Raw genomic sequence first — 24,318 nt, 5'->3', positions numbered from 1 at the left:
GCCGCTGTGGTGCCCGCGCCCTGCCCGCCGGCGAAAAGCGAAGGCGCGCCGGCGGGACGAACCACTGAGCGCGCAGGGGTCGGGGCGGGGCGGGGCTGCGGCCTCCAGCGCGTCCCCCGAGCCGGCCTCGCGAGGTGGTTCGTTCCGGCCGCGCTGCTGTCGCCGGTTTCCAGGCGGACCCGGTGGACGCAGGCACCAGCGCCGCGTGCTCTTCCGCAATCTGGACTGCCGCCTTCCCCGCTGCTGCAGCCGCCGCCGCGATGCTGGCGCTGCTCGTGGCGTTGCTGGCCCTGGCGCTCGCCTATTTCGCACTGCTGGACGGATGGTACCTGGTGCGCGTGCCGTGCGCAGTGCTGCGCGCGCGCCTGCTGCAGCCGCGCGTCCGCGACCTGCTGGCCGAGCAGAGCTACGCGGGTCGTGTGCTGCCCTCGGATTTGGACCTGCTGCTGCACATGAACAACGCGCGCTACCTGCGCGAGGCTGATGTGGCGCGCGCTGCGCACCTTGCCCGCTGCGGCGTGCTTGGGGCGCTCCATGAGCTCGGGGCGCGCGCAGTGTTGGCGGCTTCGTGCGCGCGCTACCGCCGCTCGCTGCGCCTGCTGGAGCCTTTCGAGGTGCGCACCCGCCTACTGGGCTGGGATGGCCGAGCCTTCTACCTGGAGGCGCGCTTCATTAGCCTGCGCGACGGCTTCGTTTGCGCGCTGCTACGCTCCCGCCAGCACGTGCTGGGCACCTCCCCGGAGCGCGTCGTGCAGCACCTGTGCAAACGCAGGGTGAGCACCCCTGTCCCCGGGTGCACGCCCCACGCGGGATCCCGAGGCCTCCTGCCCTGTCCCCGGGTGAGAGGGCTCTGTTACCTACACCTCTTGGGGTGCCCCTTTCCTGCCGAGTAGAGCATCAGCCCTTTCCTTGGGACCCAGGGCCTCCTGGACTGATTCCATTCTTCCTGGGATGTTCCAGGGTTCCTGAATTAACTCCTCATAGACGGGCTTTGCATGCTCCCTTCTGCCGTTTCTTAATTTGACCCCTCAGGGCTTCACACCCTACCCTCCAGCTTTTTCAGAACAAGGAAGCCCAGAACAGGCCTCTTACAGAAGTCTTAAGTCCTGGTGCCACTGTGTGGCTTGGGGTTCAGAGCCACCCTCTCTGGTCTTTGGTTCTGAGCATAGGATGGGGGTTGTCAGTGGAGGAGGATGCTGGCAGCTCCCAAGGACCTGAGACACCCCCTCCCCACAGCACACAGTTTGGAGCTGAGGGGCTGGGCCACCATCACCCGAGTTTGGGGAAGTAAGCCCTGGGGAGCTACTTGCTTTGTGCCTTTTCCGGTTGCAGAGAAGAGGACTGCAGCACCAGCCTGGGCTCCAGGCCCCTGCTCAGGGCCTGGTCCCCACCAACACAGCACAGCATAGCTGGCTCCTGCAGCATGGCAACTGGGCCCTGGGGACAGACAGGGTGTCGCTGCTGCGATGGTTGCCAGGGCCTGCCCCAATCCCTGGATGCCCTCAGGCAGGGCGCTGTCCTCTCTGGCCTTGGACAGGCACCTCCTGAGCAGAGGAGGGACACAGCCTTTCTCTAATCATGAGAGGCCAGCCTTTCCCTTGTATCAGAAGCGGGTAAACTAAAAAGAAAACTCCCTGTGGTAATGGGACTGCCCCAGGCTGCACGACGGGCCCCAGACACAGCCCTGGTTTCCTGATTGAGTCAGGAACTACCCAAAGGGCCTCGATCTCCTCCTACCCCATAGGGATGGGGGTTGTTCTGTGTGACCCTTGGTGTGTCAGGAGGGGGGTGGCCCAGGAGGGGATGGCCAGCACAGGTAGTGGCTGGCCATCAAGGCTTTTAATTGATGGGCTGTGAGCTGGGATCAAAAGGTGGGGAGAGCAGAAATGGGGAGGCTTTCCTGCAAGGGCAGGTGCGAGTGATGTGGGCAGGCACGGGCTAGGAGGGTCTCGGGGGACAGGCGAGGTCCACGTGACAGATGAGAAGGCCGATGCCACCGCATGGCAGGGATACCCTGCAGATGCCCAGCTGTGAGCAGGAGGGTGGCTGATGGCCAGGAGCTGTCCAGTTTGCAGCCTGAGCCTGGGGGGTGGGGAGTGGGCAAGTGGAGTTTCAGGTATAGTATGGGGCAGGCTGAGTGCAGTGCCCAGGGATCCTGTTTGCTGAAAGGCTGGTGTGGGGCAGTCTGGCCTTGGGAGTAGAGCTGGGCAGGAGCTGAGTCTTGATCTGGTTTTTACAGCTGGGCTGGGAGGACAGGCTCCCAAGAGCCAGGCCTGGACATTGAGCAGAGCCTAGGCCCAGACTGGCCATGTGACTTGGGCAGCTACCCTATCTGCAGGGAAGGGCAGGGCTCCAGGTGGGAGCACCTTTGTCTGACCGTCCTGATGCCCTGAGAAGGCCGGGGACAGCTGCTGTGGCTGAGTGGGCAGGGGAGGCAGTGCAGTGGTCAGGCCTGGAGCAGAGCTGGGGAAAAGCCCAGCTTTTCTGCTGTACTTGAGAAGGAGAGGGGCTCACAGTCCCTGCTAAGCCTTTTGCTGGCAGAGCGGTCCTGCCGGCCACCTCCCTGCCCCACACCCCCTTCTCTGGGGACCCTGATGGCCTCTGGCTCCCTGGGCCTCCTGGCTCCTGCCTGCTGCCGCCCTCTCCAACCAGCCAGCCCCAGGGGCTTTTGCCTGGGTTCTGGAGCTACACGGAGGGTTCAGGCACATCCCTGTGGGGGACACAGGTCTGGTAAAGAGGAGGTGGCGTCTTGGCAGCTAGGATGGAGGAAGTGCAAGTGCTGAGGGGCCATGAGGGCATCAGGGAAGGGGCACCTGGGTCTGGGGCACAGCCTGAGCAGAGGCCCAGTGTGGTGGCGGCAACCTGGCTGGGCACCCGTCCCTGTACCCCTGTGGCAGCAGGGGGCCCACAGAGTCTCACCCCTCCTCCTGCAGGTGGAGCCCCCTGAGCTTCCGGAAGACCTGCAGCACTGGATCGCTTACAACGAAGCCAGCAGCCAGCTGCTCCGGGCCGAGAGTGGGCTCAGTGACGTCGTCAAGGACCAGTGACCACCACACCCTGCCCACCAGCCTCCACCTGGGGCAGTTGTCCACCCATCCCCACCTGCCAGGGGGTCGGGTGCAGAATGGGCTGGCCGGGCTGGGCTTTGTCCAAGCCATACTGGCCTTCGACCAGCCCAGCCCACTTCACACACTCAGGCCCTCCCCCAACCCCATTATTGATACCCCTCTGTGCCTGGCCCCACGCTGGGCTTGGGATGGGGTGACACAGATGCCCCACCCAGCTCTGCCCTCAGGATGGGGACAGTGGGCAAATTGGGAGGCCCAGGGCTCTTGGCATGTGGGCTGTTGGGGGAGGCAGTCAGGGGGCCAACTTCACCCTGCAGGTGAAGCCATGCTTCCATGGGCCCAAGTCCCAAGAATGCTTGGAGCAGAGGGGTCAGCTAGAGCGATCCTGAGCACAGAGCCCGGAGTCTGAGCTACTTGGGGGGCATGGCAGGGTGGCACCTGAGCAGTCCTGGAGTGGGTCAGGGCCTGATCCAGGTACAGTGAGGAGCCACGGAGGGTCAGCGCAGCATTTTAAGGCAAATCTCTGCCTGCCAGGGAGGGGGGCAGAGTCTGGGAAGTCAGGGGGCAGACTGAAGGAAGAGCACCTGGGCTCCCCCTGGGGTGGGGGCAGGGCCAGAACGCGTACTAGGACCAGTCAGCCCAGATGACATAGGTCAAATGTGGAGGGGGTAAGCTTCCTGTCACTGGAGGTGTCCCAGTTGGGCCTGCTGCCAAGGAGGGAATGGAGCAGGGAGTAGGGTCTGCCTGAGTACCCTTTGCTCCCACTTTTGCCCATCTGCACCCCTTGATGCCCACATGGCCACGCTGTGTGACTGTGGGAAGACCGCTGCCCTCTCTGGGCCTACAGTTCCTCAGTTGTCTGCCCTCCCACTGGGGCTGACCTTCTCCCACATGCTGCCCTTCTGTCAATTCTTTCCTTTCTACTGTGCTGCCCCCTTGATGGTCTAGCCCTGGGGAGGGGCTCCATGGCTTTGCTTGTGTGACTCCCTGACAGGGTCACCAGGCTGCAGAGATGCTGGCCAAGGCCACGCAATCCCTTGCCTTTCAGCTGGAACAAGGGGAGCCTGAGAGAAGCAGGAACTAGCCCAGAGCCTCCAAGCGCACCAAGGGCCCTGGGTGCACCCTGCCTGGGGCTCTGTCTCCTGGCCTAGCTCCCTGGCTGGCAGGGGACACTGGGATCACGGCCCTGGGCGTGGGGTCACTCCTGCACAGGGGTCAGGCCGGAGCAGCTGGGGCTAGGAGCTCGGTAACACCCCTGATTCCTCGCCTGCTCCACGCTGTTGTCTGCCTTATAGCCACAGTGGGAAAGCTGCAATGTTTCTGTTTTATTTAAAGAAAGCCCAAGATTAAACGGCTTTAAACATGTATGTGCTGGGTGAGGTCCTCACTTCTGAAGCTCTGGACCCCCAGGGAAGCAGCAGGCTGCTCACTGGGGTGTTTTCTGGTGTGGGTGTCTGTTCAGGCTTGTTGGGCTCTTGTGAACTTAGGGACCCTCTGGCAGAGCAGGACTTGTCCCCTTGCCACAGAATGTGGACCTGAGGCCAGAAAGGAGTTGCTCAAACCCCTTTCCAGCCCCTGGCCCTCTCCTCATCCCCAGTCCTTAAACTTTGCAATCCCATCGTTTCTGGTTCATTCCCAGCGCGCGCGCGTGTGTGTGTGGGGGGGTGGGGGTTCATTCCCAGCGTGTGTGTGTGTGTGTGTGTGTGTGTGTGTGTGTGTCTGGTTCATTCCCAGCGTGTGTGTGTGTGTGTGTGTGTGTGTGTGTGTGTGTGTGTGTGTGTGTGTGTCTGGTTCATTCCCAGCGTGTGTGTGTGTGTGTGTGTGTGTGTGTGTGTGTGTCTGGTTCATTCCCAGCGTGTGTGTGTGTGTGTGTGTGTGTGTCTGGTTCATTCCCAGCGTGTGTGTGTGTGTGTGTGTGTGTGTGTGTGTGTGTGTCTGGTTCATTCCCAGCGTGTGTGTGTGTGTGTGTGTGTCTGGTTCATTCCCAGCGTGTGTGTGTGTGTGTCTGGTTCATTCCCAGCGTGTGTGTGTGTGTCTGGCTCATTCCCACCGTGTGTGTGTGTGTGTGTGTGTGTGTGTGTGTATGGTTCCCTCCCAGCGTGTGTGTGTGTGTGTGTGTGTGTGGTGTCTGGTTCATTCCCAGCGTGTGTGTGTGTGTGTGTGTGTCTGGTTCATTCCCAGCGTGTGTGTGTGTGTGTGTGTGTGTGTTTGTGTGTGTGTGAGTGTGTGTCTGGTTCATTCCCAGCGTGTGTGTGTGTGTGTGTGTGTGTGTGTGTGTGTGTCTGGTTCATTCCCAGCGTGTGTGTGTGTGTGTGTGTGTGTCTGGTTCATTCCCAGCGTGTGTGTGTGTGTGTGTGTGTGTGTGTGTGTGTGTGTCTGGTTCATTCCCAGCGTGTGTGTGTGTGTGTGTGTGTCTGGTTCATTCCCACCGTGTGTGTGTGTGTGTCTGGTTCATTCCCAGCGTGTGTGTGTGTGTCTGTTTCATTCCCAGCGTGTGTGTGTGTGTGTGTGTGTGTGTGTGTATGGTTCACTCCCAGCGTGTGTGTGTGTGTGTGTGTGTGTGGTGTCTGGTTCATTCCCAGCGTGTGTGTGTGTGTGTGTGTGTGTCTGGTTCATTCCCAGCGTGTGTGTGTGTGTGTGTGTGTCTGGTTCATTCCCAGCGTGTGTGTGTGTGTGTGTGTGTGTGTGTGTGTGTGTGTCTGGTTCATTCCCAGCGTGTGTGTGTGTGTGTGTGTCTGGTTCATTCCCAGCGTGTGTGTGTGTGTGTCTGGTTCATTCCCAGCGTGTGTGTGTGTGTCTGGTTCATTCCCAGCGTGTGTGTGTGTGTGTGTGTGTGTGTGTGTGTGTGTGTGTATGTCTGGTTCACTCCCAGCGTGTGTGTGTGTGTGTGTGTGTGGTGTCTGGTTCATTCCCAGCGTGTGTGTGTGTGTGTGTGTGTGTCTGGTTCATTCCCAGCGTGTGTGTGTGTGTGTGTGTGTGTGTGTGACACTGGGGCATCTCTGCTCACTTAAGGGACACACACCCCAGTGTGTGTGTGTGTGTGTGTGTGTGTGTGTATGTGTGTGTGTGTGTGTGTGTGTGGCACTGGGGCGTCTCTGCTCACTTAAGGGACACACACCCCAGCACCACAGAACTGGTTAGGGGACCTCTGCCCTGCCGCACCCCAGCACCACAGAACTGGTTAGGGGACCTGCCGCAGCCCTGAAGGCCGTTTGGGGGACATGACCACCGTGCACCCCAGACTGCCGGGGTCTGGCCTCACCTGACCCCACCTGCACCAGCATGGTCTTGCAGGCCATGTCCTCAGGCGTGCAGTGGGTGACATTCTTACATGAAGAGATGGACATGGGCTGTTCACACATGAAGCACTGGAGGGTCTCAGCTGGGCAAGGGATGGGGCAGAACCTCATCACCAGGCCTCAGAGCCAACCTGGGGATGGGGGGAGAGGCCATGGATGCCCAGCCTCCGGGCCATTCCCCACACGCCCACCTGGAGTGCCTCTCCTCTGCCCCTACCTGGGAGAGGTGGCTCACCGTCCTGAGACTCTTCAAGGGCCAGGGCTCTGACCAGCAGGCCCAAACACTACGCCCCTCTACCTGAGCCTTGGTTTCCCTGCCTGGAGACTGGGGCCATGACTCCTGTCCTGGGCAAAGCCAGGCTCTAGGGCCCTGGGGGTTCGTTCAGGGTAAGGGAGATGAGCCCAGGGGGGCCTTCAGGAGCACCGAGGAGGTGGGCCGGGCCAGGCCCAGATGGGGTTCCTCATCAGCGCCCCCTGCCCTACTCACGGGAGCGCGAGCTGGAGGCTGCTGCGAGTGCAGCGGCATCAGGGCCGGGAAAGGGGCCGTTCCTCGGTGCTCGGGAGCAGGAAGACGGGGCAGCCTGTGCCGCACCCCGGGGGATTTATACCCAGCCCTCGGGCACCCACTCCAGGGTGCAGCAAGGTGATGTGAGTCAGTAGGGTGGCACAGGATGAAGTGGAGGCAGCTGGCAGGACTAGGCGGTGGGCCACATCGCTCACAGGCCCTCGGGTAGCTGGACCCCTCATTGCTAGAGCCAGCCCAGTGCCCACCTGGCAGCTTGGTCCGGCCCACAGGGAGGCCACACAGGAACTGCAGCCTGGTTTTGCAGGCCCTGGCCTGGACTTGGATCCATCTCAAACCCAGTGAGGGCCAAGGCCAGTTTGTACACTCCCAGCGTCCTATACCTGGTGTCTACCTGTCGTAGGTACCCACCAGGGTGGTGGCCTGGAGTGGGGGAGTCAGGCCAGCAGTAGAAGAGGCTGAGTGCCTGGTGAGGTGTGGGGTGGCAGCAGGGGGCGTGGATTGGGGCTGCCAGGCCCCTCTCAGGTTAATGGGTGTGAGGCCCATACGATGAGGTCCTCCTCAGCCAGAGGCCTTCCTGATACCCCGGAGGTGGGGACAGCGGGGGATGCTCAGGTGGGAGTGGCAGCCGGGAGGGGCACACAGCCTTCCCGTATTTGTGTGTTATAGAGTCTCAACCCAGGCTCTGAGGCCAAGTGTTCCTCACTTGTGTGGGACACTCAGGTGACTGAGGACAGTGTCCAGCCCCCACAACCCTTGACAAAGTCAAAGCTGAGTTATAGCCCCAAGGGGCATCCAAGATGACACCTGACTGATCCTGGCCTCCTAGTCACCTGCCACTCTGGAAGTCTGCCCAAGTCTCAGGTGGGGGCGGGGGCCACACTGTTTGGCCTGTGTCCAAGAGCCAGTGGTGGGGCTCATGGGGCTGTGGGGGTCCCACCCCCAAGAGCGGGCTCAGGACCACTGAGCCCCCAGGACTGCAGGCCTTGCCCAAAGGAAGCAGAGGTAGGGGGCGCCTAGGACCCCAGGAGGGGGTTTTCCAGGCCACCAGTGTCTTCTCCCAAACCACAGGGTGTCCCTGAGGGCACCTGACCGTGAGTCACTCGCCAGGACATCCTGCTTCAGGCCCTGGCCACTGCCTCCCTGCATCTAGGAGCAGGACGTCCTTGAAGGGGGTGATGGCTGATGGAGAGGGCTCTCTAGGCTCAGCACTGTGGGTCCAGAGAGCCCCATCTCAGCCCCATCTCAGCTCAGATGGAGATGGAGGTGCTGTGCTCCCCTCCCAGGACTCTCAACTCACCCAACAGTCCAGGAGAAGCTGCCGGAGCAGGGGGCAGAGGGGGGGGCATGCCATCTCCTGCCACTCGCCTGCCCCCTCCTCCCTCAGGTGACCCCAGGGAAGGGCCCCACGCTGGATAGGAGGACTGGGTCATGTCCTCCCTTAAGTGCTGGGCCCGTTGCTGTGCATTCGTAGGACCATGCATGCACGTGTGGCCACTGCATCTCAAGCCCAGTGCCGGCCAGGCGGCCCTCCGAGGATGAGAGCTGTAGGGAAAGCAGCAGGAAAGATGATCTGGGGAATGTGGCGCCAGCCCGAGGCCGAGGTGGCTTGAAGGCCCTCCTGTACTGGAGTTCCAACTGCCCCAGGCACCCAGGGAGTGGTGTGGTGAGCCAGAAGAAGGCAGGTGGTGGGTGCGGGCACCTGGGCTGCTGGTCTTCACCACATGATGCAGCCTGACCATGGGGTAAGGCCTTGCCAGTAGGTACTTCATGGAGCAATCCCAGATCCAGGCCACTCCTGGACCCCCAGTCCTGGCCTGCGCTCTGTCCTCCACCCAACCAGTCTCCCCATAATTCAAAGCCTGTCCCTAATGCCCCCTCCTCAGAGAGCCAGCCCTGACCCAGCTCTGGGGGATGCAATGCTGCCCAACCCGAGTCAGGCTGCCTGTAGCCCTCAGGACACCTGCCTGGTTTGTGTGGGTGTCCCAGGCCTGATGACCATCATGATGACCATATCGCAGGCAGATGGAGGAGAGATGGACTGACAGAGGCAGGCAGGGCAGAGGGGCCCAGAGATTGAGGGGTCGAGAAAGGGGCCTGGCAGACAGGCCCGGGCTGGCAGAGCCAGAATGCAGCAGCAGGCCTCAGGGGCAGGCCAACCAGGAAGTGGGGCCAGGAGCCTGGTGAGGGTGGCAGTGGCTTTCTCAAAGGCCTTCAGAGCTGGGCTGCAGCATGAGGGTGGGGGCCAGGCTGCGGGGGCTACCCAGAGCGGGGGCCCGTCCACAGCACACAGGTCAGCGCTGAGCAGGACGCAAGCCGGGCATGGCCGATGCCGTCCATGTCCGAGACACACTTGCCAGTGCGGGACTTGGTCACCATGGACTCCCCCAGGAAGGGGTACACTGTGCGGTGCGGGTATACCATTCGTCATGGCTGGCCCAGCAGTCCCATCCTTCACAGCCTGCAAGCCCCAGCCCTGGGGCCACCCATGGGCCCACTCTGGGGTTGCCATCCTGGTCACAGTCCCTCCATGATCCTGTGTCCCCTTCTTCTTCCACCCACCACTGGCAGAGTGCCTACTCCATGGCAGGGATGCACGGAGACACACTGGGGCTCCTTGCTGATGGGCAATGACTTTCCGGGGACCCCGCCGCCCACGTGAGGCTGAGGACTGGCTCCCTTTAGAGGAAGGGGGCTTAGGGAGAGAGGAGGAAGGGGAAGGGAGAGCAGGAGAGGGCTCCGGGCTTGGCCAGTGGTGGCAGGGGCCCCGCTTGTCCACCCACACTGGCTGACCTGTCCCCAGAGAGTGGGACGTGGTCTTGCACATGGCTTCGCTGGCTTTGCCGGTAGTGATGGGGATGCAGCTGGACTCGCTAGTGGGCCATGGCAGGTGTAGCATTGCAGGGCCACCACCGGGTAAGAAGAGGTAGTCATGGTCAGGCAGTTCTGCCTTCCCAGCTCACGTCCTGGGGCCCAGGAGTGAGGGGGCCATGCCACCTGGGGTCCAGCTACCACCAAGCAAACCTCCAGGGAGACTCAGAACTCTGAGCTGGGGTCCCTGTGCCCCATGCCGGCCAAGGCAGACATCCTGAGGTCATAATCCCCCGTTCAGAGCCTTGCCTGGGAGCCCGGGGCCAGCCAAGCATGCTTTCCCAGCTGGCACCCAGGGCCTTGGCCACCGACAGCAGCCTACCCACCAGTCTCAGCCCCAGGGGCCCTTCATGCCGCACCCCTCCTCATGCTCACGTGGGCCGGGGGCCCTGTCTACCCCAGTGCCCACTCTGGGCCATCCCCACCCCACCGGCCACCCCTGTCTCCCACTCCCCTCCACTCGCCCCACACCACTGGGCACTGTCCCCCAACCTGTGCCCCTCTTTGAGCTCACCCAAGCTGGCCAGCCACAGCCCCCACATGGTCCAGTCCCGAGGCATCACTCCCCACTCACCAGACAGCGGACACTCAGTGTGGCCACCCGACGGGTCAGCCAGACAGAGCAATCCTTTTTTGAGGGTGTGGGCTGCAGGGCTGTGGAGACCACCCCTGGCAGAGTGCTGTCGTCCCCCACCCTGCCCTCTTCCTCCCTGCTCCACCTCCCGTGTCCTGGTGACCTCTCAGGTTTGGGGGTACCCCCGCTCTATACTCCCTTTAGCCTGGGGCTCTCCACCTCCTCCTTCCTCCTCCCCACCTGGGCCCCCCGCCACTGTGCTCCGATGGCCCCCAGATGGCTGGAAGGGAGTAGCGGAGGGCAGGGCCCCTCTGGCCTCCACTCCTGCCTCTGCTGGGCACCCCTCCCACCTTGGGGCTCCTCGATCTCCCGGGCAGATCCCCCCAGAGGCCCCCAGTGCCCAGATTGCGGCTCCTCTGGGGTGGACACGTGGGGCATTGTGATGCGAGAGGCTGCGGCAGGGACAGCCAGCCAAAGTGTGCTGGGAGGCTTCGGGGGGCAAAGACAGAGAGGTCCTGGGCGGGGGCTGCCTTGGAGACACTAACCCGGGCCCGCCGGAAGGCAGATGCACCTTAATTTCTGAGGGCTAATGGGGCTGCCCTTGGGCAGGCCTCACTCGGCCCCAGTGAAGGTCAGGGAAGCGACAGGGAGGCACTGGCCAAGGCCCGGCAGCAGAGGGGCATCCTGCCTGATGATTTAGACGGGACTCTGAGCGGTGCCTCCACTTTGGCCCCCCAGGGTGTGTCCACTGTGACCCTGTCACCCCTCTTCCAAGCCCTACAGCTGCCAGAATGCAGTAATATTGTCTGGCTGGGGACTCCCATCACCGCCTCTCCGTGGCCCTTCCACACGTCTGTCTTCCCTGCAGGATCCACCCCATCTGGACCTGGTCTTCCTGCCTGCGTCTCCCCGGGCACTGGGTGGGGCCCAGGTGGGTGGTGCGTCTCAGTCACCCCTAGCATAGCGTGCGTCACACGCTCTGCTCCTGGCTCTCGCTGTCCTCACCACGGCTCTGGAGGGACACACTGCCCACTATGTTTGGTTGCAGGTAGAGACACCTGGCAGCTGGCCACCTAGCAAGGGCTGGGTGAAAGCGGGGCAACAGCGGGCCTGTCTGATTTTACACTTCACCGGCCGCCACCCTGTAACCCTGCATGGTGCTGGATGCACTAACTGGATTAGACACCTAGCACACGCTCAGGCTCCTTGCGGGCCTAGCCCAGTTCCTTTGCCTGCCCCAGATCAGCCCAGATCCTTCTGTCCTCAGACCCAGGGCCCCACATGCTTTCCATTCCAACACACAGCTGGTTGGCCCCAGGCACTCGCTCCTCCTAGGGTTTCTGCCTGAGCCCACCAGGTGCCCCAGGCCCAGCCTCTCTGCTAAGTTGCAGCTCCACTTAGGGCAGGAGGAAGGTGGCCCAGCCAGGGCCTGGGTTGGGCTAGGAGCCTCCCTGCTGAGAGGCCTACACCCTCATTTCCTATAGGGGCATCCAGGTCAGGATCAGCGTGTGGCCAGGGTCAAGGTGTGACCAGGGCCAAGGTCAGCATGTGACCAGGGTCAGAGCTCTGCTACTTTGGTTCCGTATGTCAGGCATGGCCTCCTCCCCAGCCTGCCTGTCTCTTCAAACCCCCCAGAAAAGCCAGGAATGTCCCTGCCCAGCCTCCCACTCACTCATGCCACTGTGTGGTGTGTGGCAGTGCAGAGTGGTAGCTTTTAAGTCTGTGTTTATATGTTGTGATCAAAGTGCCCGAACTGTGTGAAAGTGTCCCTAGGCAGCCACCGTAGCCCATTTCTTCTGTGTCCTTCCTGAAGGGGTCCAATCTGGACGTGCCCTAATGTAGTGCCCCTTCTGTGCCAGCCAGCCTCTAGGCTGCTCACAGTCTGATGAGCACTTGGTGCAGTGAGCACGTTCACACCGTTCAGCCGTGACCTTTCCGCTCCCTCCTCCTCCCTGTGTGTCTCTGAGCTCAGTGCACATGAGATGGGGGCTTCCCCAGTTTCCATCACCACACTTAGCCCCTCCAGATTTCCAGGAAGATCCCATTCATCGCAGGAATTTCCCTAAAGACCCATTGACCCTTCAACAGAAACCATAAAATGATAGCTTGCAGTCCAAGACCCAGAACCCCTGCCTCAAAATCCTCAACTATTTTACCAGGGTCCTTACCCAGGTCTCACCAAGTCCTCCCTCGGGAGACCTGCTTTAAACCAGATTCTCAAGCCCCAGGAGTGGGGAGGCCGTGGCTGTGTGTCCAGGGGCCCTCTCTCAGGGACACCTGTGACATTTTGAGGAGCCAGCCTTCAACACAACTCTGGGGGCGTCTTAGAGTCTCACAGATGATGCCACTTTGTCCCCAGGTGGCTCGTCTCCCAGCAGGCACCGAGGGCAGGCCCCTGCCCTTTGGCCCCGTGGCCTAGTGGCTGCTTGTGGATGGGAACATCGTGCCTTCCCTCTGGCTCTGAGTGAGCTATGCTCCTCGGGTCTCCCGGCCCCTGCTCGTGGATTTGTAAACATTCTTTATATAGGAAAAGAATCATCCCTTTCTCATATGTATGGCAAATATTTTCTACTTTGCCTTCCATTTTTTAGTTTGGTTTATAGTATTTTTCACATACTTCTTTTACATTTTCATGCAGTCATGAATATTTCTCAGTCTGGATTTTGTGTCTTGTTTTCCTTTTTAAAAATTGCTCTTCTTTTTTTCTTTTTAGTTTGTAACAGCTTTCTTGATGTCCCGCACGTGCCGTACGATTCCACAGAGGCGTACACCCTCACCACTGGGTTTCAGGGACAGAAAGGAAGGCCCCTGCTCTTAGGCTGTCACCCCAGCCCCCTGCTGCCTCTAACCTACCTCCTGTCTCTGCGGGTTTGCTGGCTCTGGGCACCCTGCACACATGGAGGCGCACAGGATGTGGTCATCATGCCTGGCTCTTTGCGCTGAGCGTCACGCTTTCCAGCCTCATGCCTGTGGAAGCATGTTGGGGCTTCGCTCCTTTTCATGGCTGGGTGGCACCCTGTGCTTTGGGTGGACCACAGCTTATTCATTCATGGGCATCTAGATGGTTTCCATGTTTTGACTATTATGAAAAGTGGGGCTGTGGACACCCATGAATAAGTGTGTGAACATCGTGTGTCCTGACTCTCGGGTACACCTACGACAAAATCTGGTAACTGTTTCAATTATTTGAAGAATGTGTCTTTCTTTTCTATCTGAACTGTCATTTAAAAAATCTCTTTTTGGATCTAAATCTTTGATTCAATTTGAATGCCTCTCCATGCAACAAGAGGGAAGGTGGGAGCCGACTTTGTGATCTCCTGGGGTGGTCCCCGAGCCCGCTCCCAGGGCTCCGTGTACCCTGCCAGTGTGAGGAGCCGCTGTCAGCAGCCCTGGCTCCATGGGGGCCTACTGGGGCCTCCCCAGCCTCCCCGCCCCCTGCGAGGACCCTCCCTGCCACTCCTGCTGGGTCATTCTCTGCTGGGACAGCACACCTCCTGGGTGGGCACCTCTCTGATTGCATTGTCTTTTTCATGTTTTCTTCCATGAGAATGTTCCCAAGGTGAGAATAAGAAAGGCCAAGGAGAGGGCCAGGCGGCGTGCTTGGGGAAGAAGCGTGCTCTCCCTTGCTGGGGTCCTGCTCCACCTTGCAGCCCGAGGCTCTCTGGAGCCACAACTAAGTGTTTGCTGATGTGCGTGTGTACGCGTGTGTTTGCATGTGGTGGGGGGCTGCCTCCAGGCTCACCCTCTCACCTGTCTGCTCACCTTCACGCCGCCCTCCCATCTCCTTATGCCCCAAAGGCCCCTCCCTCTGCCCAGGGCCTGTCCCCTTCCTCTGATCCACTCCTGCGCAGCCCCTAAGTCTCCAGCCGCCTGACCCCTGCCCTGGGTTAGGGTGCTCCTTGTGGGCCCCCAGCCCCAGGGCCCCAGCACAGCTGCCTTCTGAGCAGCAGGAGCAGAGGCTGCCTGAGGTCCAGGGCTGGTCTGTGGGCTCTGGGAGGCAGGGCAGTGTGACCAGCTGGGAGTGGAGGAGGCAGTCAGTCATGGCTGCAGAGGCTGGCCTGGCAGCAGGCGATGGACGTACTGGGGCCCAGGCCCAGGGTGGAGATGTCAGGGCAGCCACTGTAGCACATCTTGGTGACCAGAGACAGGTCCTTGAAGCTGGAGTGGACTTCTGGGGTGGACAGGAGAAAAGCTCTGCAGGTTCCCTGAGGCTTTGAGCTGCCTGCATACCCCGCCCCCAGCCGCCAAGCCGAGGCCCGCCCCCCAGCCCCTTGCTCAGGCTCTCTCCCGGACCGAGGGGCGGGCACTGTCCCTGCTCTGCTCCTGACTTGCTGGGTGTCTGGATCAGGCTCTGGCCCCTCCAAGCCAGGGTCTCCTCCGCTGGCCAGCCCACCCTGCATGTCCCTGACTCACAGGTGGTGATGGTGACACAGTGGCTGGAGCCCGGCAGGCACATGGACTTGTGGAAGCACCCTCTGAAGCCCTCGCCCTGGTGGCACTGCAAGGCTTGGGCTGTAGCCAAGGCAGAGGGACAGAAGGATGACACAGGGCACAGCTGCAGCACCTCCTGCATCACTGTGCACCCACTCCCATTCTCAGGGGCCCTAGTCCCTCATCTCGAAGTGCCTGACTGCTCCAGGTCCCCCAAGATATGGGATTGAGAAGGTCACCATGCACCAAGTCTCAGCCAAGGGCCAGGTGAGGTCCTGACACTGGACTCCGCCATCCTCTCTCTCAGGATGTCCCGTGGGACTGCTCAGAATATAGGTGACCCACCCCGGGCGCAGCACGTCACTGCAGGGGCAGGAGCTGGCTTGTCTGAATCCCTTCGCCCAGGTAGGCCCTGGGCCAGGTGGGGCAGGATGGGGTTCCACACCCGCGGAGCAGAGAGGCAGGGGCCTGGGCTCTGGGCCTCACCCAGAGGGCATTCGGGTGAGCTTGTGATGGGGGAAGTGGGAGGCTCCCCAAGACCTGGCCATGCCCACATGCCTCTGGGGGTCCTGAGATGCACAGGGGCCTTAGTTCTGGCGGCTGAGTGAGGAGCCTCAGCAGGGAGGGAAACATGGGAACAGAAACCCTTGAGCCAGGAGGGTGGCTCTGGGAGGCTAGCAAGCTTCTGTTTTGTTTTTTTTCCTGTGAGAACAACCTCAGTGTTTTTTGAAATACTAAGCTCATTGTATAAAGATCTGCCCATCAGCCCTGCCCTCCAGCCACAGGCAGGGCACCATGCCCCATAGCCACTCTGCCCTGCCGGTTCTGCCTGCCTGTCCCTGTGTCCCTTTCTGTGTCTGTTCCTTTCTGTCCTCTTCCTCCCCTGCTGTTTCTTGCATCAAACTCCCTCCCACCCTCTAGTTCTCTGGTTCCTCCAGTCTTGTGGACTTGGGGCCCGGCCGGTGGTGCCCAACCCTGTGGTAGATCTTGCTAATGCCTTCTTTTCCATTGACATTGAGCAGGAAAGTCAGGAACGATTTGCCTTCACGCGGGAAGGATGGCAGTGGACTTTCACCATCCTCCCACAGGGACACCTCCACAGCCCCACCATCTGTCATGGACTTGTAGCCCAGGACTTGGCTACATGGGAGAAACCACCAACTGTGCGGCTGTACCATTATATTGATGATTTCAGGCTCACCTCTGATTCTCTTTCAGATCTAGAAGGTCCAGCACCTAGACTGCTGCAACATCTACAGGAGAAAGGATGGGCTGTGAACAGCACCAAGGTTCAGGGACCTGGTTTGTCTGTAAAATTCTTGGGGGTCGTCTGTTCGGGTAAGACCAAAGTTATAACAGAAGCAGTTATAGACAAAGCCCAGGCCTTTCCTACCCCTACAACTGTAGCATTGCTACAGGAGTTTTGGGGTCTTCTAGGCTACTGGAGAGTGTTTATCCTGCAGTTGGCACAAATTCTGAAGCTCATATACCGGTTGGTATGAAAGAGCATCAGGTGGGACTGGGATGAGCCATGTGCATCTGCCTTTAATTACAGCAAAATGGGCAGTCAGGGCCGTGCAGGCCTTGAGTGTGACAGACCCATCAAGGCCCTGTGAGCTGAATGTTCATGTCACTGAAGATGGTTATGGCTGGGGTCTCTGGCAGCGGCTTGAACGAACTTGCCAACCCGTTGGATTCTGGTCACAACTCTGGAAAGGGGCAGAGGTATGACACACTTTGATAGAAAAACAACTGGCTGCTTTGTATCACGCCTTGCTGGCGACAGAACCCGTCACTGGAATGGCCCCTATAAAGGTAATAACCACCTATCCCATCTTGGGTTGGGTATGAGATTGGACCCAAAAGCCAGGGAGTGGTGTGGCACAAACGCCCACACTGGCCAAGTGGGGTGCTTACCTGCAGCAGCGTACTGCCCTCTCTAGTAGCCCCTTGAGTGAAGAGCTCCAACGCTTATTGGGGCCGGTGACATACACCAGTGGAAAGCAGGAAGAACTTGCTTTTGAACCATTAGCAGCAGAGAGTCCCTATTGGGAGGGAAGAGCCCCTATACCTGAAGATGCATGGTCCACAGATGGCTCCAGCCGTGGGCAGCCCCCAAAGTGGAGGGCCATGGCTTTCCATCCTAAGACTGAGACAATATAGATGGAAGATGGTGAGGGGAAGAGCAGCCAATGGGCAGAGCTGTGGGCTGTGTGGCTTCTGATCAGCCAGGACCCTCCCCTAGAGTTGTCTGCACTGACAGCTGGGCTGTCTATCAGGGCTTGACCCTGTGGCTACCAATCTGGTACCATGCCAACTGGCTGGTTGGTCGCCAACCCCTTTGGGGGCAACAATTGTGGCAAGACTTATGGGCCTGTGGCCAGACTCAAATAATTACAGTATACCATGTGACGGGTCATTTGCCACTGGCATCCCCAGGAAATGATGAAGCCGATAAATTGGCCCAGATGTGTTGGTTAGAAGGAAAGCCTGTCTCTCATGTAGCCCAATGGTTACATCAGCGCTTGTTGCATGCAGGGCAAAAGACAATGTGGGCTGTAGCCCGTCGGTGGGGCTTGGCTTTGGCCTTTGAGGAAGTTAGGAGAGCTCGACAAGGGTGTGTCATATGCTCTAAAAGGGACTTACACTGAGTTCCATGGCAACATGGGACAATAGCTAAGGGGCCTATACCCCTCGTCAGATGGCAGATAGACTATATTGGGCCTCTACCTGTGTCAGAGGATATCGGTATGCCATGACTTGTGTGGACACAGCTACTGGACTTCTGGTTGCTCTTCCTACCCATTGTGCAGACCAGCAGATGACCAAAAGAGGCCTGGAGTGTCTCTTTGCCACCTATGGCCGACCACAGGTAATTGAGAGTGATTAGGGCACCCATTTTACTGGACATACACTGCAAGAATGGGTGCAACATCTGGGAATCCAATGGAAGTTTCATGTGCCATACAATCCTACCACAGCAGGCATGAGAGAGAGGCACAATGGCTTGTTAAAATCCGGACTAAAGTCAGATACCAATAGTCTGCAGGGATGGTCAGTCCACTTATGGACCATGCTATCGTGTTTGAACAAGAGACCCCAAAAGGGAGCCCTGAGCCCCACAGACATGTTAACACATGTGGCTGCCTCCCCTGTAGAACTGCAAGTACAAACCAAGGCAGAATCACTGAAGCCGAGGTTTGGCCACCAGAATAACATCTTGCTGCCAGCACCAACTGCACTGAACCCCGGAGACTCCATTGAGTGGACATGGCCTTTGACCTTTTGACACATGGACAACGATGCCTGGCTCTCCTGGCACCTTGGGGACAAGGCCTGGAAGCTGGCCTCCTGAGTATTCCTGGAATAATAGCAGAGTGGCCCCCAAAGGTCACAGTAGTATATCCTGAATGGCCAGAAGGAAGGTAGGAGCATCTTACCAGGGAGTTTTGTTTCATCATTATGGCCAGTACAAGCACCTCCAGTAGCACTATATATAGACCCTTCAGTAACCCCCACAGGGAAAGGAGTAAAAGTATGGTACGCTAGACCTGGACGAGGCCCCCTTCCTGCTACAGTCCTATCCCAGGACCACTCTCTTGCATGCATCCTACCTGATGGACAAGATTGGCCTATGTTGGTGTCATTAAAATGTGTTTTATCACTCCTAAGGTCTTTGTGGATTAGGGACCTCCTCTGCCTTAAGGATTATTATACTTTTTGTTACCTGTATCAAAATCTTGTTGTATGTTAATTTTCCTAATTATCTCTAAATTTTTGTTAATCTCTGTTGCTGTTGTGGAATCTGGTTACAGTGCTCCAGCTTTCTCACACAGGGACCATTGCAGAAGATTGACAGTGTGTAGATTGTAAAGTGAGAGTCCTGGAGGGGTGGAGTGTGGGGAAGTTGGGGTTCCTATGGCCAAGATCCTCACTGAACTTAAACCACTTGATGACGTAACTGGCCCTGTTGCTAAGCTACTGCTTCCACATCTGTAGGCAATAAGCTATTATTGCACTATATAGAGAGCTCGGCCCAATACTCCTGGTGGAGGCAGAGACACTAGTGTTCAACCTACTGCTGGGAGAACAAGCCGGGTAATAAACCCTTTCACCCCAAGAACATTTTACTGTCATTTTCTTTGGTCACATTGAATCCATAGTGAACTTGCAAGACATTGGCAAGACAAGAGTCACAGCCCAGGGCTCAGTGGTGGCCAAGACTGGAGGGATGGGCTTAGAGCAGTGATGGAGGACAGGGAAGGAGGCGCTGGACTCACCCAGCTCCAGGTTCAAGGCAGCAGCCAGCAGGAGTCCGAGGAGCCACTGCATGTTCTTCTGAGAAGAGGTGAGGCTCCCAGGGAGCCCAAGCTGCCTCTTATACCTGCTGCTGCTCCCGCCCAGCCCCATCCACAGTCTGAGTCACCCTGTGGTCAGATCAGCCAAGAAGCTGGGCTGGGGCCTGGGCAGCACTGGGGTCCAGCTGGCTCCCAAGGCTTGATGGCTGTGAGCCCTCAGGTGAGGCTAGTTTAATCCCATAAGCTTGTTCCCTGCCCATCAGGTGGGATAATCAATCTCAGGTTGTAGGACTGGGGATCACAGAAGGTAGGCTCGCTCAGGGTAGACCCTCAGCACAGAGCCTCTGGTCTCCCTCAGATGAACCCACCTGTCTTGCCAATGGGTTTCAGCCCCAGGCAAGTTTGCTATGGATTCAATGTGACCAAAGAAATTGACAGCAAAACGTTCTTGGGGGTGAAAGGGTTATACCCAACTTTATTTCTAGGTGGCAGGTCAGTCACTAGAATCCCATTCACTCAGAGTGAGTGCATGCAGCAAGCCTGTCTCTGCCTCTGGGCCCCTCTGTCTGCACAGCCGTCCTCTGGGCCCCTCTGTCCACACAGCCATCCTCTGGGCCTCACTGCACAGTCGTCCTGCACAGCCGTCCTCTGGGCCTCTGTCCTCGGTGCTGCCACCACTCCAGCCTCTGCCCTGCTCTCCTGCAGTCTTGCAGCCGTGCCACCGTGTCACGCCCAGAGCACTGGGTGGAGCTCTTTATACAGAGTCAGATTGCCCACAGGTGTGCAGTGAGCTAGTCAACCAGGGCCAGGTGAGAATCCTGGCCACAGGAACCCTCATTTTATCCACACCACCTCTCACTCCTAAACATGCAAAGGAAGCTTAGTGCTGGGTAGAACTGGAAACCTTCTCCAGGACACCCCGAGAGTCAGTCAGATGACCAGCTGCCCTCTGAAGAGCCCCCATGTGCCCTCAGCCATCCTGCCTGACAAATGGGCCTTCCCTGAGAAGGGGCTGGGACCTGCCTGCCTTGCTGGGAGGGCCGAGGGGTCATGGTTACCACTGTAATCATACTCTGGGGCCCAGGACTACTGGGTGCTTTCCCAGGGGCAGGGGTAACAGAAAGGCCCTTAGTACTAAAAGGAGCTCTAGGATAAATGAAAGCCAGAGCCAGATGCAGGAGAAGTGATCCACCCAGAGCTGGCAGGGGCTGGGGCACTGCAGGATCAGAGCAGGTGACTGCCCTCGGGGGACCAGCTCTGCCATCCCAGGGCCCCTGTGTGTCTGCTCTGATTGCCCAAGTGGCTTTTGTCCACCCCTCTGTCTGGTGGGGTCCTTGGGGCTGGGAGCTGGGTGGACTCAGTCAGACCCTGCTCCTGGGCAGAGAGACAGAGGCAGGTCAGGAGCCAGGAGCTTGGCTGGTGGGATGGCTTCCCTGGGTCTGGCCTGCCTCAGCCTTCCCCAGGGACTCCTCTCAGAGGGACGAGGTACTCCCAGTGAGCCTCAGGAGCCTCCTATCTCTCCTGCTTCTTCCCTGCCCATGGCTGTCCCCTGGCCCCATGCCAGGGCTGGCTCTGAGGTCCAGATTGGGCAAGGTAGGGTGGACACAGTTCAGGACTGACAGAGCCACCAAGACTAGCCCGACCAGCCTGGAAAGGCAGAGCTGAGTGCAGACTGAGGTGGCTGGCGGGGACAAAGAAGGACAGACAGGTTTATTCACCTATTTATTCATTTGATGAGTAATGAATCGTCATTACTCTGATGGGGCTCCTCTGAGGAGCGCAACATGAGCAAGCCAGGGGCTATGGCCTGAGGGCAGTTCCCATGCATGAGCCACCAGCAGGGGCAGAGAAGTGCCCAGACCTTGGAAGTGGGACAGAAGAGAAGCAACCCCATCCACACCCCCAACTCCCTATCCATCCGGGCTTCCTGTGCTCCAGGCCCCAGCCCACTGGCAGCCAGGCAGAGCTCTAACCCATCACCACCTAGTGGGAGGGAGGGAGTACCTGGTGCAGTGGCTCCTGCCAGCTCTGGCCTAGGATGCCACCTGACTCAGAACACAGAACTCATATAAGCAGGGTATAATGATTGCTTCCCAGAGTTGAAGGTCATGGGCAGCTGGGGCTGGAGGCCCAGGTGTGCCGACCTCTGCTCTCCCTCCCAGCCAGGGCCTGCACTGGCCCCAACCCTGCTCTGTAGGGGAGTCCAATCACTTCCCCAAGGATGCCCACCCCTGAGGGTCCTTTGGGTATGAGAGCTCAGGGTGGATCTGGCTTCCTCTGCCCACAACTACTCTGCCCCAGGACCCTCTTCCCTCTCCTCCTCCTCTATCCCTGACTCTGCCTCCCCTTGCCCTCCTGTGGGCCAATGCAGTCCCTAGTGTCCACGAGGGGCACCGGCTCTGGCTTAAGGATAGAGCCCCCCACCCACCCTGCTTCTGACTTGGATGGGTGCAGCCCCTAGGGCACCGAGCTGCAGCTTGCCTCCCTCCATAAAGGGCCGAGCTCCACTGCCAGGCCCTGCTGGGGCTGAAGACCAGGACCGAGTCAGCCCACCGCTCAGCTCCCTTCCTTCCCAGCCCAAAATAGCCCTGGAGTCAGTGTTCAGGCACCACCAAATATAGCCAGCCTGCCTACCGGGCGCCCACGTGCCTGCCAGCTGCCTCAGGCCCTGCACCCCAGCCCAGTGCCAGTGGGGGGTGGGGGGAAAGCAGGCTGGGGGAGGTAAAGGATTTGGCAAAGGGGGAAAGAAAGGACCCCTCCCAGGACCTGAACCAGCTGGAGAGGCCTTGGGAGCCTCTTTAGGCCAAGAGACCTCTCTCCCCCGCCAAGGGCTGCCTGGACACATGGGCCTGGCACTGCTCCCTGGACAGCTGAAGGGACAAAGACCTTCCTAACCGGGCCCTCTTTGCCACCTGCCCTGGGCAGCTCCTGGCCATAACCAGAGGCTCAAAGAGAGCCTTCCTAGCGCCCCGGAGAGCCCTTCCCAGGGCTACCTGCACCTTCATGGGTCCCTCCCCTCCCTTTACCCTGCAGCACACCCACTGGGCAGACTGGAGCAGGGCCCTGCTCCCAGGGCTTGCAGAAGTGGGCCAAGGCTCCCTTCAGATCCATGTTCTTTCACTGCCTGAGGACCCCGCATGAACACCACACTTTCCCAGATGCCCCCATCTATGGACAGAGGAGGGGCCAACCTCTCCCATCAAGGCCAGACACTTCTGGGAGGTGCAGCCACACACCAGTCTCTTGAAAATGAAAGATCTTGGCCTGGGAGCAAAGGCCCTGTTAGCTGGGGAGGTTCAGTCTCGCAGACGGTCCTCGGTGTGGCTTTGGGAATCTCAAGGGGACAGGGGGTCAGGTGGGGGTTGTGCCTCTCAGAGCTTTGTCCTTGAGTGGGTGGGTGGGGCCTTAGAGCAGACCCCAGAGGGTAGCCAGAAGTATGGGGACCAGGGTCAGGGTCCCCAGCATGGAGAGGCCCGCACCATTACAGAGGTCATACTGGCAGCAGGATGTGGTGGACGCGTGCTTGGAGTAGCCGTCATACACCGTCTCGAAGCAGCTGGGCACACATGACTTGCTCACCTTCATCCTGGTCGGGGTGTAGTCTGCAGGGGGGCCAGGACCCTGAGAGGGGCTGGACCAGGGGTTGGCCCAACCCCCACATGCCCTCCAGCAGGGTCCCCTCAACCAGAAAGACTCCTGGGGGCAGATGGGAGCCTCCCTCTTGTCCCCCAATGGGCAGGGAAGAGTGCCCCCACATGCTCCTCAGTAAAGGCTGTTGGGGGCACCCCATGGACTCACAGGTGCGTGTGGTCATGCAGTAGGTGACCGTGGCTGGGCAGCGCATGGGGTTGAAACAGTTCTCTCCATTGTAGGCACACACGTGGCAGTCCAGAGCCTGGGCTAGGAGCCATGGGGTGGGCAGAAGGGGAACGGGGTCAGAGTATAGGAAGAGACCCCTCCTCCAGCCTGTCAGACCAGGTGCCATCCCCTCAAGGGCAGAACAGTGCAGGAGGGGGCCATTGGGAGCTCCAGGCTTTCCTCCCCGCTTTCAACCCAAACAGTCTATCAGTATCCCCTCCTCCATCCAGCTCACCCACAGGTAGGCCCACCAGGGCCACCAGGAACAGGGCAAGCAGGGGCGCCATGCCTGGAGGCGAGAAGGCAGAGCAGAAGTAGGTGGTGGACGGCCGGTCCTTGAGTCAGCTCAGGCTGGGGCGGGGCAGGGCAGAGGGGCTCAGACACGCCCTGCCCTCTGACAGCGCCTGGCCTCCTGGAGCTGCTGCAGCCCTGCACAGGGGGCGACAAGGACAGAGGAGCCACACAGCTCAGCCTGGGCATCAGGGAGAGGAGACCATGATGTGGGAAGGGAAGAGAGCCACGGTGGGACGCTCCAACCAGACAGTGCAGATGCAGGAGACCTGTGTAGGTGCGGGAGGAGGTGTGGGCCGGGGGTGGGGCTTCACGCAGAGGCGAGGCGAGCTTGGCACCCAGCCGTGGTACCGGGTGACAGTCTGGGGCAGGACTGGGCCTGAGGGGTGGTCTCTCCTAGCTGCGCCCCCTCCCCTTTGCTCCTGGGTTCCCACTTCCTGCTGCTTTCAGGGCCCAGCTGGGGGCCTCTCTGCCAGGGAGACCTGCAGAGGCCCGTCCGGCTCTCAGGTCTGAGCCCTCGCCACCGCGGGCGCTCCGGGCAGCAATGTCCAGCTTGCGCGGACGTGCCTTTGCGTGTAGCCCCCAGACACGAGGGCAGCCACAGGCAGGGCTGCACGATCGGGATCTGGCGCCCGGAATGGAGGTGCCCGCCCTCTGGGAAAGGATTCGGGGGAAAGGCTGGGAACCCCCGCCCCCCACGGGGATATTTGGCCCGCGTCCCAGTCCCGGGGAGGCTAAATGAGGCTCCCCCTTCCTGAGAACAACAGCTCCCTCTTCCATGCCCCACGTTCCGGTCGTCGACCTCGGGGTGCCAAAGGCCTGAGTAAGGCCGGGCCTGAGGCTCCGGCACTACCCGCCCCCTCCCGGAGAGGCCCGCCCAAAACACTGCGGTCCCAAGCTCGGGCGAGGGTGTCGGGGCGACCTCATCTGTGACCTTCACCACAATGAGCCTCCGCTGCGCCCGGGACTCACCCGCGGCCGCTCGCCGGCCCCTCCCTGGGTCTGACAGCGCGTCTGTCGGTGAGCCCCGCGGTGACAGCTCCGCACCGCGAGCTCCGCAGCCTCGGAGCTCTGGGATCACCGCAGGCCCCGCCCCCGCCCCGGG

The 24,318-nt window shown here is 59.8% G+C and overlaps 3 protein-coding genes across 4 annotated transcripts; 1 reads left to right on the top strand and 2 right to left on the bottom strand.

Moving 5' to 3' along the window:
- The first annotated feature begins 116 nt into the window (after window positions 1-116).
- THEM6 (thioesterase superfamily member 6) lies at window positions 117-4,435 on the top strand. 2 transcript variants are annotated; one of them, XM_037023294.2, is made up of 2 exons: window positions 117-614; window positions 2,934-4,435. In XM_037023294.2, exons 1-2 carry the CDS (start codon window positions 261-263, stop codon window positions 3,045-3,047), a joined length of 468 nt encoding a protein of 155 aa, XP_036879189.1. In that variant the 5' UTR covers window positions 117-260; the 3' UTR covers window positions 3,048-4,435. The 2 variants fall into 2 exon arrangements, with proteins under 2 accessions (XP_036879189.1, XP_017521401.1); XM_017665912.3 differs by having other exon boundaries at window positions 117-773.
- Window positions 4,436-12,697: 8,262 nt separating this feature from the next.
- On the bottom strand, window positions 12,698-20,614 carry SLURP2 (secreted LY6/PLAUR domain containing 2). The gene is made up of 2 exons (XM_073220591.1): window positions 18,917-20,614; window positions 12,698-14,739 (listed from the first exon to the last, which is right to left on the bottom strand). Exons 1-2 carry the CDS (start codon window positions 19,174-19,176, stop codon window positions 14,370-14,372), a joined length of 630 nt encoding a protein of 209 aa, XP_073076692.1. The 5' UTR covers window positions 19,177-20,614; the 3' UTR covers window positions 12,698-14,369.
- Window positions 20,615-20,773: 159 nt separating this feature from the next.
- LOC108389425 (ly-6/neurotoxin-like protein 1) lies at window positions 20,774-24,318 on the bottom strand. Its single transcript, XM_017647906.3, has 4 exons — window positions 24,186-24,318; window positions 23,158-23,351; window positions 22,863-22,964; window positions 20,774-22,666 (listed from the first exon to the last, which is right to left on the bottom strand). The coding sequence occupies exons 2-4, from the start codon at window positions 23,207-23,209 to the stop codon at window positions 22,470-22,472; spliced, it is 351 nt and encodes a 116-aa protein (XP_017503395.1). The 5' UTR covers window positions 23,210-23,351; window positions 24,186-24,318; the 3' UTR covers window positions 20,774-22,469.

The sequence above is a fragment of the Manis javanica genome, chromosome 2, assembly GCF_040802235.1.
Source record: "Manis javanica isolate MJ-LG chromosome 2, MJ_LKY, whole genome shotgun sequence".
Classification (NCBI taxonomy): domain Eukaryota; kingdom Metazoa; phylum Chordata; class Mammalia; order Pholidota; family Manidae; genus Manis; species Manis javanica.
The sequence above is the reverse complement of the archived record's forward strand: the minus strand, read 5'-3'. Positions and strand labels throughout refer to the sequence as shown.

Bases quoted from the DNA above. Each gene is read 5' to 3' on its own strand.
- THEM6 (XM_017665912.3), top strand. From the start codon at position 261: ATGCTGGCGCTGCTCGTGGCGTTGCTGGCCCTGGCGCTCGCCTATTTC. The intron at 774-2,933 runs GTGAGCACCCCT...CTCCTCCTGCAG, and splicing joins AGCACCTGTGCAAACGCAGG to GTGGAGCCCCCTGAGCTTCC.
- SLURP2 (XM_073220591.1), bottom strand. From the start codon at position 19,176: ATGGGGCTGGGCGGGAGCAGCAGCAGGTATAAGAGGCAGCTTGGGCTC. The intron at 14,740-18,916 runs GTGACCAAAGAA...CCTGTGAGTCAG, and splicing joins AAGTTCACTATGGATTCAAT to GGACATGCAGGGTGGGCTGG.
- LOC108389425 (XM_017647906.3), bottom strand. From the start codon at position 23,209: ATGGCGCCCCTGCTTGCCCTGTTCCTGGTGGCCCTGGTGGGCCTACCT. The intron at 22,965-23,157 runs GTGAGCTGGATG...CATGGCTCCTAG, and splicing joins CCTGGTGGGCCTACCTGTGG to CCCAGGCTCTGGACTGCCAC. The intron at 22,667-22,862 runs GTGAGTCCATGG...GCCCCCCTGCAG, and splicing joins CTGCATGACCACACGCACCT to ACTACACCCCGACCAGGATG.